Source organism: Rattus norvegicus, chromosome 9 (genome assembly GCF_036323735.1).
Source record: "Rattus norvegicus strain BN/NHsdMcwi chromosome 9, GRCr8, whole genome shotgun sequence".
Lineage (NCBI taxonomy): Eukaryota > Metazoa > Chordata > Mammalia > Rodentia > Muridae > Rattus > Rattus norvegicus.
The window spans coordinates 113,484,236-113,500,630 of NC_086027.1; the positions used below are offsets into that span (position 1 = coordinate 113,484,236).

At 48.0% G+C, this 16,395-nt stretch overlaps 1 protein-coding gene and 1 long non-coding RNA gene across 5 annotated transcripts in view; one reads left to right on the forward strand and one right to left on the reverse strand.

Annotated features, from left to right (window-relative positions):
• Smokl6 (sperm motility kinase like 6) overlaps positions 1 to 10,211 on the reverse strand; it is a 111,203-nt gene extending 100,992 nt beyond the window's left edge. For all 4 annotated transcript variants that reach the window (XM_063268179.1, XM_063268177.1, XM_063268178.1 and 1 more), the window contains exons 1-5: positions 5,897 to 10,211; positions 2,207 to 4,976; positions 1,851 to 1,899; positions 1,207 to 1,545; positions 127 to 383 (exon numbers count right to left, since the gene is read on the reverse strand). In XM_063268179.1, coding sequence (XP_063124249.1) covers positions 8,713 to 10,194 — 1,482 coding nt within the window. In that variant the 5' untranslated portion in view covers positions 10,195 to 10,211 and the 3' untranslated portion in view covers positions 127 to 383; positions 1,207 to 1,545; positions 1,851 to 1,899; positions 2,207 to 4,976; positions 5,897 to 8,712. The remainder of the gene's footprint in view (positions 1 to 126; positions 384 to 1,206; positions 1,546 to 1,850; positions 1,900 to 2,206; positions 4,977 to 5,896) is intronic.
• Positions 1 to 16,395, forward strand: part of LOC102554696 (uncharacterized) — a 121,316-nt gene that overhangs the window by 77,026 nt on the left and 27,895 nt on the right. The gene's annotated exons all lie outside the window — the stretch shown is intronic.

Genomic DNA, 16,395 nt, shown 5'->3' on the forward strand with positions numbered 1-16,395 from the left:
ACCACTGCACTGAGAGAAACGAGTGTGCAGCGTCCTTGCTGAAGCGTGGGGGAAGGCAAGGGAAGAGAAGGCGCTCGATAACAGTTGGATACCCAGAGGTCTCACATTTGAGGAATAACCACTGACCTGAACTGCCAGCCCCTCTGCACGTGGCCATTTTCCAAGCCCCAACGTGCAGAGGAATTCTAGGTCTAGGCACTGAAATGGAGGACCTAAATCACACGTGTCCACACTGTGTTTCCCAGACCTCCATCCAACATCTGCTTGTGATGATGCACGTGAGCTTGCTGGACTCAGTGATGGTGTCTCCTGTCTGGCAGACAGAGGCTCTTGGCCTGCCACGGGGCCATATCCAGCAGCATCTTGTGGGAAAGCACCAGGATCTGCAAGGAAGACATGAGAGGATGGGATACCATGGGATGAGAAGGACAGAGTCCCCAGTACCTTGGTCATGATCCAGCCCATAGCTTCCTGACCTGACACTACTGAGATTCTGCAGAGAAGTGTGAACAGACCAGAGGATGAGCTCCTCACAAAGAGAGTCACAGGAGTTAAGTGTGCAGACAGAGAGGACAGCAGAGAGAGTGCATGGATGGTAGAGCATCATAGGATATTGCCCTGTTCCTGGAGAAGCATGCTGATACTAGGGAAATGCCATTCAGAGAAGGCTTGCCCACTGAAGATGGGAGCACAGTAAGTGTCTTTCTTCCCTGTGATCAGCTGATGCCTGTCACAAAGTGTAGCTTACTGAGAGAAACAAAGCTAGTGTTCCCAGGGACCCCACCTCATGCTGCCTCTAGGCATCATGGAAGTCTAGCTACTCAAAACACTGTTTTAGTCAGGTTCCTTTTTGACTACACTAAACACGTTCTATAGAAAAGGAGGCTGGAACCCAGAATCCAACAGCGGGAGAACTTCCTGGAAGTGGCGGGCAGGTGTGCACACTGAGCAGTGAGTGTCAGCGTGTTCAGGGATTCACACCACAGGATGGGTAATGAATGAAGAGGGACAGGCCCTCACAGGAGATCCTGAAGAGTCTGTGCAGGGGACATGCCACCCAGGGATCCCTCAGTCCTATCAGCCCTCCTGGACGCTATTCATCTTAGAACTATGAGTAATATTGAGATGGGACTGAAGGAACTTGGGTTCGTGGGTTGAGAAGAAGCACACGGTGAGAGCCACCTGGGACCTCACCATGTTCCTTACCTGGTCTTTCCTTTCAAGTGTATACACCGTCTGCTCTGAGACAGAAAGTTCAGTTTAGGGGATGGAAAGCTCATTTTCTCATGAGCTGAACTAGATTTTTGCCTCAGAGGCAGCAGCATTAGCAGCAACTACAGTTCCAACACACAGAGTTCCAGAGGTTGGGCATTTACTGACACAGCAGGTCCTGTCTTTCTCTTCAGACCGTCCTCAGCAACCAGAAACAGGGAAGGACGTCGGTGCACAGAATCAGGATCTTGGCTCCATCCTGTGTTGTTCCTGTCAGAAAAGCCTAGTGACCCTTCACTGTTTATTTAAGGTCAGAATCATAACTGGAGGCATCTGAAGAGAGACAGTGACAGAAGGTCAGAACACGGAGGATTAAGATAACTCCTCCCACCTGTACTACTCAGTGTCTTATTTTCATAGTTAAGGAAAATCCTGGAGAGGGACAGGGTATGTGCAAGGACTGACTGTCTGCCTGGAAAGGGAGCAGGCTAAAGGGCTGAGGGACACCCCAGGGCCAGGAGACCTCATGGTGAAATTTATCTGCAGCCATTGCCTGCTTAGAAATTCAACATGCATATATATGAGAACAATGGTGGAGTCCCAGGCAGGAACATGGCTTCTTTTTCTAGGATTCCAACCTTGTCCTCCTATCAAGATGGCCTCCTCATCTTCTGACTTTCCCATCACCTGTAAAAGAGGAGTGTACACGTCAGCTCTTTGGCATGTTGTTACACCCAACACTCCCAGGGCCTGAGATCTGAGTGGAGAACACCATTTCACCAAGCAATGAATTACAATAAATTTCCCACAGGGCTTCCATAAAATTCACACTATCACAGCCCCTCCTCAGGTCCAGTCATTTATGATGACTGTCTGTCCCATGACGGTCCTCATGGCAGAGCTCTTTTCACAGGGACTGAGTTTCCCAACAACCTGTACTAGGATGACACTCCCAGTTTCATTACCCTTTTTACCTGTTTTGATGTGGACTTACGTCATCACCTTTGTCTTCCCAAGTGCCCTGGACCCTGCCCAAGTGTCAGCTCCTTGGGCACAGCTTGTCCACCACACCAGTGATCCTGGGATCCAGCCCCTAGCGAGGGCCTTGCACATCACTGTGCATAGTGAACGGCAACTGACCAAAGGACAGATCACATGAATGTATAGAGACAGGATGGAAGCTGGGGTCACATCTCAGAGCCAATCTTCACCCTAAATCCTTGTGGGTAAGAATGAAGTCAGGGGGTTGGGGATTTAGCTCAGTGGTAGAGCACTTGCCTAGGAAGCACAAGGCCCTGGGTTCGGTCCCCAGCTCCGAAAAAAAGAACCAAAAAAAAAAAAAGAATGAAGTCAGGCCTCTGAAGGGAGCGATGGCTTCCATGATGGTACCGTAGGACAGGGGCAGGCACAGTCCAGGTCGTGATGAACAGGTTGTACGATGAGGACTGGGAGGCCAGCTCCTCAGTCAGCCCACAGTTAGAACACAACTCTAAGGAAATGCAGAAATGCAGTGGCAGTGGTCAGGGGCCACCCACTGACTGATCTGCAGAGGCCTCCTGGAGGCTCTTCAATCTCAAGACTGAGAAGCAAGGCTAAGGGAGTCTGGGAAGATGTTGCTGTCTTCTGGTGACAGGGTTGTGACTAGGAGGACACCATCATAGAATAAAGGCCTGAAGACGGGCTCAGGGTTTACACCATGTAGCTTCCAGGTATAGCTTTGCCTCCCCAACATTTTCCCATGCAGCCACCCACTCTCATGTTCCTCCTATCCTTATGGTCACCACAATGACAGTAGCAACTTGTAATGCCAGTTCACCTCTATGGAGGCGGGACAGTCAACCCATGAGCTTGAAGGTTCGAGTAGCCTTGCAAGAGGATAGTTCACTGGGACATGTGCTTCTATAGGTCATGGTAACAACACTGCAGCCTGAAGTGAAGGGGACCAGGTCCACCCACTGTCTATGTCCTGGGTCACTCTCACAGGGCTCAGGATTCTCAGTATCTCCCCTTGATCTTGGGCTTCACATCAGGACACCAATGTCATCTGTGTTTGCTCCCCCATTCCTCCTTTGTCTCCTGGCCCTAATGAGGACAGACTTCATTCCCTAGACTCTAGACTCTGTCCACAGCCCTGCAGCATCTCCCACTCTTACCTCCCCCAGAGCTTGATTTTGGACATTTTCTTGGGTATGACTGAGAAGTCTCTGTCCACTCTTGCCTTGAGCACTGGAGTCTCAGTTGGATAGGATCAGAGTTGCAGATGTCTGTGGTCTTCTCTTTAGTCACAGACAGGGAGAATATGGAACCTTAGATTAGCATGGGGGTCAGGCCAGGTTAAGAAATCTGCAGGGATGTAAGTGTTCAAGTTTCTTCTGAAGACAAGGGCGACAGAGAAGATGAGGCCTCCTTCCTTTCCTCTCAGCAGTATCTCTGGAGCAGCGATGGCTGCCCTGGTGTGACCTGCACTGATGTGGGTTACGTGTGCTTTAGGAGGTGGTGAGCCTCAGGGATCCTGGTGGTGTTTACTCCGATCCAGGAGTCACTCAGGTCTCACAGGTGAAGTCCACCTCCTTTGTGGCCTGAGCTTCTTTTGTCGGCATTACAAGGTGCTGCCATCATCATTGCATCCAGCGCCCTACTGTCATAGTCCTTCTGTCCTCAGTGTCCCTGTAGTGACAGTAGCACCCTGTTGGGGCAGACTGGGTATGTTCATATGGAGACCAGGGAATCACTACATCACTGTCAGTCACAGAATGGCCTTGACAGAGGACACGTGGTACAAGCTTTTCAGAAGTAGATGTGGAGAGCACAGGTCCTCAGCTGGTCCTGCAGCTGGCAAAAAAAGTCTTCCAGAGCCTGTGCAGTCCTGCATGTCCATACAGACATTTGAGCACAGAGAGGTCCAGATCCTCTTTTCAATTGTGTTACCTGACATCTGGAGAAGGTGAGCCTCGGGGATCCTGGTGGTGTTTGAGGTCACCAGAACACCTGTCCCCTCCTTCACCTTTACTTGTGGGTTCTGACCATTTGGGTGTGAATGCTGCTCTCAGGCAGGATCCTGGTGCACACAGCAGCATGTTTCACAGTAATTCAAGACTCAGCTCTGACCACGGGAAGGAAATGTCTTTACCTTGATAGGAGATAGAACCAATGGGGGAAGAGGAGGAAAGAACACTGCTTAAGTGTCTATGAGGATGGGTGACATTTATCCTTGGGATAGAGGCATTGAGGGCATCTGCTCAGGTTTTGTTCCCTGATTACCAATGCTTTTGGCAGCTGACAAAGAGGCCCTCTCTTGTGACTTGGGTCCATGTAGAGAATTCTGTCTCATTGTCCACACACTGCCTTACTGGGTTGGTTGCTGTCTTACTGGCCAGAATGCAGTCCACTGTGGTGGGAGTCCAGTCTCTCCCACTTCTCCAGAGGGTGACGCTCCACACTGATACACTGATGGAGCTCAGCACTGGGTGTTCTTCTCAACCCCAGGGAGATGCTGAGGTGGCCCATTAGAGCGTTGATCTTTGTCCCTATGCCGGGCACCACACCATCACATTATATTCCACCTGGACATTTGTTCCTGTGAACAACAGCCTCACATATTCCTGCATACCTTGCTCAGGGAGGAGGGTTTTACTCTGCGTTTCCAGTTCAGCGTTGGTATTGAGATGTGATCCTCTGCAGTAATGACCACCTGCCCTCATCGTCAGAGAGCTATGTCCTTCCTGACCCCACATGCACCAGCTCCTGTAGGACGGAGCCGTCATCTGCAGAGGAGAAGCAGAGGAGGGAAGGCCTTAGATGCAAGGTGAGGGAACCCCAGGTACCATGGACAAGGGCAAGCCCACCTTTGCTGAGAACTTCCTACTGCATGAGATACCCCCGTGTAGATTACAACTCTGGTAAGAGCCAAAGCGCTCAGGAGGGAAGGACACTGGGGAAATGCAGAGATGGGAGAACTGATGGGCCATTGCCTTGTCCTGAATGACTAAAGCCTGCCCTTGAGACATGCAGTGGCCATCGAGAATAGCCAAGGCCATCGACTACTGGAGGTCAGCAAGTTGTGTGTCAGGAAGCTAATGGAACAGCACGTCCTTTAGGGCGGGGAGGGAAAGGGGTCACATGTGCCATTGGGCTTCGTCTCATGCTGACTCTGGGATAGGGAGAGTCCGGACCCTCTATGTCCTGTGCAAACTCAGGTTCCATAGGGAATCCATGACCATCCTCTGCAGATGAGGACAGCAGTCATGAACCCCAGAAATGAAACAAATGGAGGATAGAATTGATTGGAGGGTGGGGGTGAGCAGCTGAGTCACCTGATAAAGAGGCCTGAGTGAAAATATGACAGGAGGTAAGGTCAGGCCGATTAGTGTTCCAAGAGTGAGGACACCTTACACCCTGAAGTGTCTGCCCTGCCAGGATGTGATTGCCTCTGCCAACTGTGTTGGACAAGTTTCTGACTATTTAGTCAGGTGAATGTCATTCTGGAAGAAAACCTTAAGAACATACCATCTTCAGACTGACAAGTGAGTCTGCAGTACATTTTCATGATTTCTCACTGTGTTTAATCCAGTCTGGATGGTAGCTCAGCTGGGCAATATGAAGCATGCTAAGGAAAGCATGGTGTACAAGCCAGTAAAAGAACCCTTCATGGTCTCTACTCTTGTTCCTGCTTCTAAATTCCTACCTTCAGTTACTACTCTTGACTTCTTTCAGGGTAGTTATAGGCATGCGTGTGAAGATAAGAAACACTTTCTTGGAGAGCCAAACAGGACCTGTTGCTTCTTGTGTTCATGACAACCATGGAGCAAGGAGGACTTGGCACACACCTGTCGGATTTTGGCTTCAGCCTCAGGCAACCTCATCCCAGAAGCCTTGTGGCAGCTTCCTACTGTACTAATGCCTCAGCGGGGGAATTCTAGAGAGATTAGGGCTGGCTGATGAGACAGGAGAGAAATAGCCTGATCAATACACTGTCTATCTTGGAAACTTTCATCTTAGAGGACGTAGAAATACCTAGGACACTGAAGTAGTTACCTCACGTTACAGATCCTTCGAGTTGGAGGGGAAGCATACGCAGGTCCTGGTGACACGTTTTAACTAGAATCACCACTGGCTTTGGCACACCTACAGGTATAAGTGAGAGAGGGTGGAGCCCCACAGCTGGATCAGAGCCTCTAGATTCTGGGATGCCACTATGATCCCCGTTTCTAGTTGGCCCTGTTCTTTCCCACAGTTCTGACCCCTCTCAGAACTGTGTTTTCTGATCCTCAGGCACAGGGCAAGAACCCTTTGGGTATTTTCCTCGTGTGGACATCAAGAACGCCAGAGCCTGAGCACTATTACGAGTTTCTGGACGTTTCACCTGAAGTGGACGTACAAACAGCTTCCCCTTGGGTGACCACAAACACTGCACTGTCACAGAAAGACACCATCATGTCCAGGGATTCAGGCTGGCAGCATGTCACATGGCTTCTCCCATGGACCTCTGTCCATTCCATTCTTCCCTCCCAGGCTCTGACCGGCTGTGGCCTTCACAGATGTGTCTCCTCGCTCTCTGGACTACCATGCATTCTCTCTGTCCCTTACCTTGTTAGATGTTTCCATGTGGCCCTACGCCACCATTTTTGTCTTCCTGTTTTTCCTGGACTCTGCCAGTATGTCTGCTGCTGGCGACAGGTAGGTCTTCAGGCCTAAAGATCCCGGGATCCAGCAAGTAGTGAGGGCTTTGCACACAGCACAGGTTTTGTGAATGTCTTCTGACGGGAGCACTGATCACAGCCTGACAGAGTCAGCCTCGAACACGGGATTGGATCTTAGACCCCGCTTTCACACTGGAAGTCTCGAGCATTTAAGTAGAGTGAAGTGGGGCCCGTGAAAGAGGACAACTCCAGCAATGACGTGGGCACAGGTGACTGTAGAGGGAGCACATGGGCAGGCCCAGCCCAGAAAGCAAAGAGCAAGCCAGATGGCTCGGACACCAAGCCCTGACGTGCCAAACAGCCCACAGCCTGGGAACAACATCCCAAGGAAACCCAGTGACATTGGTCACAAGGCTACCCTCTGACACATAAGAGGAGACCCTCCTCCAGGCTCTTCAGATGTGGAAGACTGAGTGTCAGAAAGATGGTCAGAAAGTTCTTGTTTCTCAGTCACTGAAGCCATTGAGGTTCACTCACAAGGTTTGCAGCTTTCTTGGGCTCAGAGAGACAGATGTGCTGTGTGCCTGCCCCAACCCTTCCCACAGGAAAGCAGCTCACACAGGCTGACTGAACTGCATGGCGGCTGACCTTTTACTTTGTATTCCCTCAACCTCTGTGTGTGGTCCTTCTGCAATGTAGACTCACCACACACTCACTGTAGACAGAAGCCTTTCATGTCCACAGCTTGAGCATTCCTGGGACTTGGTTCTGGGTCAGATCCTGGAGTCCATTCATGCTCCCACAACTGATGCCCATCTCCTATATCCTCAGAGCCTCCTGCTGTTAGCCATATACTATGTCCTACGTCTCCCAGGGGGGACTCACAGGACAATGGGAAGTTCACAAGCTGCTGGAGCTTAAGCGTAGACCCAAGGGAGCCTGGTTAGTGTGAGAAGCCATCAAGGTGCTTCCTAGGTATGCACAGGGGTGGGATGTTGGATGGGCATCCCTTAGCCTGTCCTGTGGCCTCACAGGAATTGCCCAAGGCAGCACAGGCATTGAATGGATTGCAGAGCAGTGCTGTGGTGGGATGCTTCCCATCTCTGCTCCTTACTTGCTCTTGAGCAGGCCTCTGTTGGGTTCACCTGTGATGACGAGAAGAAGGGAGAGTTGAGAAGGCCAGGGGTCAGTGTCCTGATGGAATCACTGTGAGGCATTGCTGCCTTGAGCCTGGTGGCCGTGAAGATCCTCTGCCACCTAGTCTGCCCTGAGTAGGAGTAGTTTGGAAAGACCAGCATGGAATGGTATGCCAAGGGTCTGCATGCCACTGTGGTGACACTGAAACCATCTCCACTGGATAGGGTACCCACGATACTCAGTAAGTGGGCATCCAGCTCAGCTTCCCCATGTAGGCATCCAAGCAACCATGTGAGGCTTCACAGGGCTCAGCACACTCTGCCTGTCCAGTGCAAATGTAGGGGGACACTCAGGTGGCCCCTTTGTGTTTGACCATAGTCACTCTGCCAGGCTCTGGGTCCCCAAGCAGAGTCTCTATCAGAATATATTCCCCATGGACAACAGCTCCACACATCCCCTTTCACCTTGGCAGTACCCATAGCACTTGCTGATTACTGCTAGTGTAGCTGCATCAGATAGCACCTAGGCATGGTCCAGCCGGATTTCCTCTTGAGGTGGTGAGCCCAGGATCAGAGTTTAATCCAGCTGGAGTAGAAATGCATCTGATATCCCAGGAGACCCTAGAAATGTACACCTTTCTGCTTTTTCCAACAAGAAGACACTAATAAAGACAGAGAACACACAACACAAAGCAGAGATTGCGCCTCTGATGCCTGCTAACCCTTCATTGGGTTTGGCCTCCTGCCTCTTTCAGGGGTGCCACTTTCTTGGAGAATCTTTGCTGGGTTCTTTTCTTCCAAGCCCTGGGCAAACAACTGAGTCTTGACAGGCACTCCCTGATGCTGTTCCTCAGTCTCTCAAAGCACCCCATCTGCTGAGGGGGAGATGATGTTTCAATGTCATAGTCTTGGTCAGGAAGCACAGGCAATTCATCCTCCAATAGGCTTCTGCAGATACATGGGTCACTCCCATGTCCAGAATGGAGGTAACAGCTAAAAGTGCTGCTCTTCTTGTTGGTACAATCTACAGAAATGGGAGGCATAGAGACACTTCTGGCCACCTTGTATCTTGACGGTGCCAAGGCAACAGGCCCATGCTCTCCTGAGGGCCAGATGTGGAGTGGGCAAAAGTTGGGCTCACTGCCCCTTCTCACTAGGGGAAGACCAGAGACAGAGGGATATGACTCGGATGGGGATGGGGTAGGGCACAGGTTCAGAGGCTTGGATGATGTGATTGATCTATACTCAACCCTCTTGTCTTCTTGTTCTTTCAAAATTAAATATGCCCCCATTGGTTCATCAAATTTTTGGTTTTTCAATGACTCCCTAATCTCACTGGCATTAAACCCCATGCCACAGAGCACATCTATTATTTGGGTGTCTGGGTAGGTCTTAGGTGACATATTTAGTTCAGACTTTATGACCCATGGGTGTTCTTCAATAGCCTCAATGAAGGGCCTCTTCTCTATGGGAACTGTGAGCATTTGATGAATAAGATTTTCGAGCTGCCCAGAAAAGTGAGATGGGATAGCATAGGTCTGTGTAACGATCTCTTCCCCAGTATCTTTATCAGTAACTCTTTGGAAGGGGACAAACCCGGCGGTCATAAAGTAGAGCAGCACGCCCAGACTCCACACATCGGACTTTTTTCCATCATATGGCTCCCCAAGTAAAATCTCTGGTGCGGCAAAACGTTTGGTCCCACATTTCCCACTCAGTAAGGTGCCAGGTCTCTGATGTGCTGCAAGGCCAAAATCGATGACCTTCATGAGCCCGTCTTCATCTTCCACGATGTTTTGTGGTTTAATGTCCCGGTGGACAATATCGAGTGTGTGGCAGTATTTGATTGCTGACACAATCTGTCCGAATTTTTTCTTCGCCACTTCTTCCTGAAGGGGGCCATCTTCAATTATCAAATCATATAAGTTTCCTCCAGGAGCAAACTCAGTCACAAGGTGGACATGTTTTGCCGTTACCAGCACTTGATAGAGGCAAATAATATTTGGATGGTGTAGCATCTTGAGTATTGATACTTCCGACAGGATCCTTTTTATGCGCCTCTCTGTGATCTGTATAGTCTTTATGGCCACGAGGGCCTCGGTTTTCCTGTGGCAGGCGAGTTTCACTGTGCCGAATTCACCGTGGTCAATGGAAGAAAGCATCTTATACTGACGCCCTACGCTCTTCTTTTGGGAGTGCCTCGCCATGAGGCTAGGTATTCACTGTGCTCAGGTGCACACGTCAGATTCTAATATAAAATAATTCACAACTACCACACAGTGAACGGAAGTGAGGTCCTCAATCTGACAACTGACAAACTAGACACCGAGGAAGGAGTCTCACACGTTACCCAAAACAGCTACCTGGTCAGTAGAGACAAAACCACAGACCAGCCCAGTGCCTTATAGAGAGGACACTCATTCTTCTATCACAGTGGCTCTTTGTGAGGTCAGAGGCAGAAATGGACCAAGCACAGCACGCTATAACCCAGAGTGGCTATTTCCACTTTGGGCCCAGGGACCTTTCATTTCCATGAGAATGAGAATGCCCTCTCTGAGCTTCTGCTTCTGCAGATCAGACAGATAGATATTCACAAGTCTAGCAATTACAGGCAGCAGAGTGCGTCAGTGGACTTTGTAGCTGGATAGTGAATATGTCAAACTAACCATCTGGACTTTCAAGAATGAGGTGCATTTTGGACAAGTGTTCTGCAAAGAGAGAGGCTAAGTCAACACAAAGTGTAACTGGGAGCGTTTCTACCCAGACTCTTTATTTCCAGAATCATGACTCTGAGAATAAATGCCCAGATTATAAGCTGTGGCCCGTTCTCCAACCAGCTTGTAATTTATATAACCCGTTTACTCTAGTCTGTGTCTGCCACATGGTTGGGTATTTCTCCTCAGATTCATGCTTCTGGTTTCTTCAGCCTTTGGGGAATCTCCAGGTCTTGACTTTTTCCCAAAGTCCTATGTGTCTCTGCCCTGTGTTCCACCTTCTATTTCTGGCCTTAGCTAATAGCCCATCAGCTTTTTATTACAGGTGATTCTTGCACAGACTATGGAAGTGATTCTCTCTACATCTCCCCCTTATCGTCCTATAAAAGGTCATTTCTCTAATGTCACTAAACTTTGTACCTAGGAACAACTGTGAAATCCAGTGTCCAGCCTGACTGTATTTAGCCACCTTAGAAGAACAGTATTCTAATATTATTCCTATCTTGGCAGTTGGGTTTGGGTTTCTGTAAATAAATTATTTTCTATTTATTTACATGCATATTCTGTTATATTCTATGCATTTATAAACCAAAGAACATCTCCTGAGGCCTTAAAACAAATGTCCTTAGTCTTCAACCCCATCAGAGACCTGAGGAGTAAAATGGCCTGCGTGTGCTAGAAGTACAGATCACGAAACTCCAAATCTACAGCAATGACAGGGACAGTTGACTGCCCAGACAGTCACGCAAAGTGTGCAGGAGTCTTTGCAGCATCCATCTTGAGCCTTCCAGCCCAGAATATCTGACAGACTTTTCTGTGAAGCAGGAGTTGTGACAGATTGCTTACCTTGTCTTGGCAGAGCTTGGCCAACGACTTCCCTGTGTCTTATTTGTCCCCGCCTTAGACTGCATTCTGTCTCCATCCTACAAGGACTAAAATTTCGCATTACATAGGTACAGTACGTTAAACAAGAGTTGAATGCAGCAAAACAGAATCCTCCATCTGCATCGAGATACAAAGCCCAGGCCAAATGTAAAATTATTTGGCTTGTTGATGTTCTTTGGTCTAAAAATAGATTCCATAATCTACACTTGTATTCTTATGCATGCACACATACATACATACATATATACATACATACATATGTATATACATATGTGTGTGTGCATTGCTATTATTTTTATATCCCGGTTTTCTTTTCACACATTCTACCCATGTTTCCATCTGAACATTAGTTAGGAGACCGGAAAAGGAATAGAAGAAAGAAAAAGGAAGAGGAAAAAAAGAAATCACTGAGTCTAAACTCCTTTCCTTTGTTTCCACCCTAATCAGGAGCATTGACAACTTTTACCCAGGCCCCCTTAAAAGATGGCAAACATATACTACCTTATAAATAAGCAAAATCACCCACCCTGTCCTTTTGTGAATAGGGTGTCATTCTCTGCACATCGCTTCCTGCTGTTTGGTGGTATCTTTTACCTGTGGGTGCCCAAAGAATTGGAATCTCGGCCTGCGTTAAGAAAGCTGGCTATAACTTTAGTTGTCCAGTCTCTGACTTCTGAGAAAGTGTGGGGCTTGAATCAAAACATTCATGGGACAGTCTGAAGGGCCAGACCAACTAGAACCAGCAGCTTTGAAGTTGATGTAGAAGGGGATTTGATGAAATGGCTTTGGCTGCAGTCTGAGGCTGAGCCTAGCAGGTTGATAGAATGAATATGTCTCAGGGTCATAGTATCATACTCAGCACCCTGACAGAAGATCTTCTCATGGCTTCTTTTACTTCACTGGTGACTGTAAGTATATAGACTTCTATAGGTAATGTACGCTTTTGCATGAACCGCACACTGATGGGGTACGAGGTGTGCTCAATCGGTTAAGGGGGATTTGATGAGCAGGTAAAGTTTTGGTTTTTCTTTTAAATGTAATCTTGGACTGTATAACCAAAGTTTAATGTGAGTTTTCACCCATGCCATTTTGAATGGCGTGGATCTGTCCTGAGGAGTCTGTGGCCAACAAGATTTACTGGCCATGCTCACCTGAGGTCTTGGCTGGAGACTTCTTCACGTCTCTGTCCGTTGAGTGCTGTTCCCATGTAGAGGGATCAGACAATCACGTTACCCTTTTGGTTGGTCTTCATGATTACTTTCTTTTTGTCTGTAGTCAGGATCTTCAGGAGTTTTCTCCCAGTTAACTCTGACATTTACTAATTTTGAAGGACCTGACAGTTTCCCTTTTCCTGTTGAAGCAGGAGCATATTCTATTCCTTGATGCCCCACATTTCTTGCCTTCTATTCTGAGGTTATCAGATATTATTCTGATCTGACTCGGAGTCCTTTCTAAGACCTAGTGCTTTTTAGCTGGTGTTTTATCTGCCTCTTTGGCATTTAAAACATTTAAACCCAATGAAACAGTATGCAATCTATCCTTTGAGAGATCCCATATTCCTCCTTTGTTGTATGAGCCCTTCCTTTAAAGTCCTGTGAGAGCTCTCCATAATTGTTCCACCTGTAGGTTGGTAACATACTTCTGTGACGTTTTCTCTGCCACGATGTATTTAAAACTGTGTAAGGGATACACATGTTAAGGCATCATCAGGTCGAGTTTGCGAAGGCATTCCCCAGATAGCCATCATGGGTAATAAGTGTAGAATTTCAGAATCATCCTTTGCAGAATTCAAGGCAGAAGCCGTGTGGAAGTCTGAATGTATAACCAGTGTATGATATATCAACATATGTGCATGTTTTAAATTTTTGAAATTTACAAAGTGAGACATGTAATCTGTTATAGGATGCTGCTTTAATGTGGCATGTTTAAGCAGAATCTGGATTCTTGACTGAGAATATTGAGCCTGTATTGGCAGCCATTTTCCTTCCTCAAGCCTTTGTGCATTTTTCTCCTCTGGAGATAGTTTCTGCTCTCATTCTAGGTTCCTGATCAGAACCTTTCAAGACTCTTTATTCTGATTTAAAGTATCCTCTCACCTTTGTCTGTGGCCTCTGACCTAGCGTTCCACCTCCCATCCCTCTCTTAGTTACACCTGCTTCATTCTGAACATAAAAGTTGTTCTAGAAAACTCCAATCACTCCTGCACATAGTCACTTCTTGCTCACAGTCAAAACAGTAGTATATGTAGTCCTTCTGCCTTTCTGCTTTTCTGCAGGCTGTTGAGGCCAGCACATGTCTATGGCCGCTGGCTACAATCTCTCCTTGGTCCTGCAGGCTGCCCTTGACAGTTAGGGGCTGGAGCTGCTCTATGCCCTGTATCTACTGCCCTCTCTGGGAAGGTAGATCAGGCTCTCAGAATTCCAGTGCACTGTTTTTGTCTAGGGGCCATTGCAGGCTCCTCCCATAGGCGCATGCTGGGTTCTGACAGGCCCAGGCTGCTCAGTTGCTCTGCTGCACCAGGGAAGTGCATTAAAGCTGTGGCCTGAAAGAGACCTTTGATCAGCACTGCACCCTCCAGCTGTATGGGCTCAGGAGTCACCAATTAGAGGAGCAGCACCCAGGAGCTGCACTGAGGGGCCAGAAGAAGAGCACTTTCCTCTCAGTAAGTTTTCAGCAAGTTTTTAAAAGTATTGTTGTTGTTGCTATGGTGATGATGGTGATGGTGGTGATGGTGATATTATTATTATAGCTTGTGACTTCTGCATTGCCTCTCTGTGGTTTACTACTGCTTGCCTGGGAAGTTGTCTTGCAACCAAGATTTCTCCGGCTCTAAGCCTGGATTCTAACCTCACATTCAGTGTGTCATTAGTAACCGCTGCCTTTTCTAGCCACCATCTCTGTTATCAGAATTACAATGCTGAGACTTATTTATGAGTAAATGCCGAGGCCGTAAGCCCTAGCTCATTCTCAGGCTAGCTTGTACCTTTCATAACTTGTTTCTTCTAGCTAATGTCTGCCACGTTTCTGGTTACCTGTCCTCAGTTTCAGGAGTCCAACATCTTCAGATTTCAGGGCCAAGCTTCTGCTCTTGTCTCAGTCCCAGGATCCTCCCTCTCTCCCCCTACCCCTTCCCTCCCTTCCTCCCTCCACTCTCTCTGCTGGTGGATCTCCCTTCTATTTCCTGCCTCAGCCAATCGGATGACTACTTATTGGCAGGAGATGCTTCTACAGAGACATAGGAGAGTCTCTCTACAAGGGAGTTTTGTCAACACCACTTTCACAGGTTCTGGCCAACAATGTTGCTTCCAGTGTATATTAAAGGGCATCATTAGATGTGGAATGCCCAGAAAGGCGGCAGCAGCAACTGGAGTCTCGTAGGCATGTGGATACTCATCTTAGAAGAACAGAGGTGTCTTAGCACCCCCCTCCAGGCTCCTGTCATGCCTCTTCGCCTCACAGGGTCCTGCCAAACAACTAAGTTGACTCCTTACAGATAAGAGAATGGATTTTTAGCTCTCCCTTGTGACCTTGGGTGCTGGCTTGCTCTCAGATGGTTTTTCAGGAAATGTCAGGACACCTCCCGAAGAACTGCCTCAGTGTCTTGTCTGCTTCTGGGAAAAATGTGTTTTCTTTCCCAGTTCTTACTTCCCTGAGACACTGCTCTGACTGTGGGACAGGATCTCATGCTCAACCAGAGGTCACGCTCAGGTTTGTCTTCGCGTCATTGACTAGCTCATAAGGACTTGGGAGACTAAGGGACCCAATAAAAGATCCACTCTGTCCTGATCCAAATCCCTGGTCCTCCTCATAGTCTCCTTCAGAGTCAGGACCTGCTCCCCCTCAAGCAATGGACTAGGGTGTTGCATTTTTCCTCCCCTGCAAATGCATTGTTCATTCTCTTAGTGTAATTGTAGACTCCGACGATAGCTTAAGCCTCGTCTTAGAAGCTTGGAGCCTCCACATGCTCCTATCTAGGCCTAGAATGTTTTCAGCCTCTAAGAATTTCTTGGAAGTAGCTCACCCCTTCTTGGTTCTTCCTCTTTATAAACTCACCCAGGAAAACTGCTTCCTTGTCATTTCTCTCTCTGCACTGCTCTCTTTTAAGTAGCTCTTTTTCCTCTCTCTTCTTGTGCGAGTGAGGCGTATATGCTTGTGTTAAATTTCTCTTAGATTCATCACTTCGTCTGCCACTCAATTAGATGGAACTGTTAAACCTGATGCTACTTTCTGTACTTTACCTTCTCTGTTGTGATTAAAGGTGTGAACTAAGGTTGAGCCATACCACAACTAGGAACACATTATTCAAGAAAAATGCGCAGTCTCTGGTTTCAAGGTTTAAGAGTTTAATCAAATGTCCCGCAGCAATCCATGTGCATGGGACTGCCTTTGGCTCTTTGTTGTCCCAGTTTCAATTCTACCGCTGTGATCAACACCAGGGCCAAAGCCTTGGTTAGGGAGGAAATGGTCGGTTTAATTGGCATCCCAGTGAAACCCTTCACTGAGGAAGGTCAGGGTAAGGAGTCAAGCAGGATCAGAGGCAAGAAAAATGGAAGAAAGTTACCCACTGACTTGTTCTCCCTGGCTTCCTCAGCTTGCCTTCTTGTATGACAGAGAACCACTGCCTAGGAGTGGTGCTGCCCACAGTGGTCTTTATGGAACTCCTCAGGGACCAAGAAAATAGCCCATGGATGTGACCACAGGAAGAAAAGTGGAGGTAATTTCTTAGTTGAATTTTTTTCTCCTCGTGTCTCTGTGTCAAGTTGACCAAAACCATCCACTTCTCTTGCCTTCTCTCAGTGTAAGTCTACT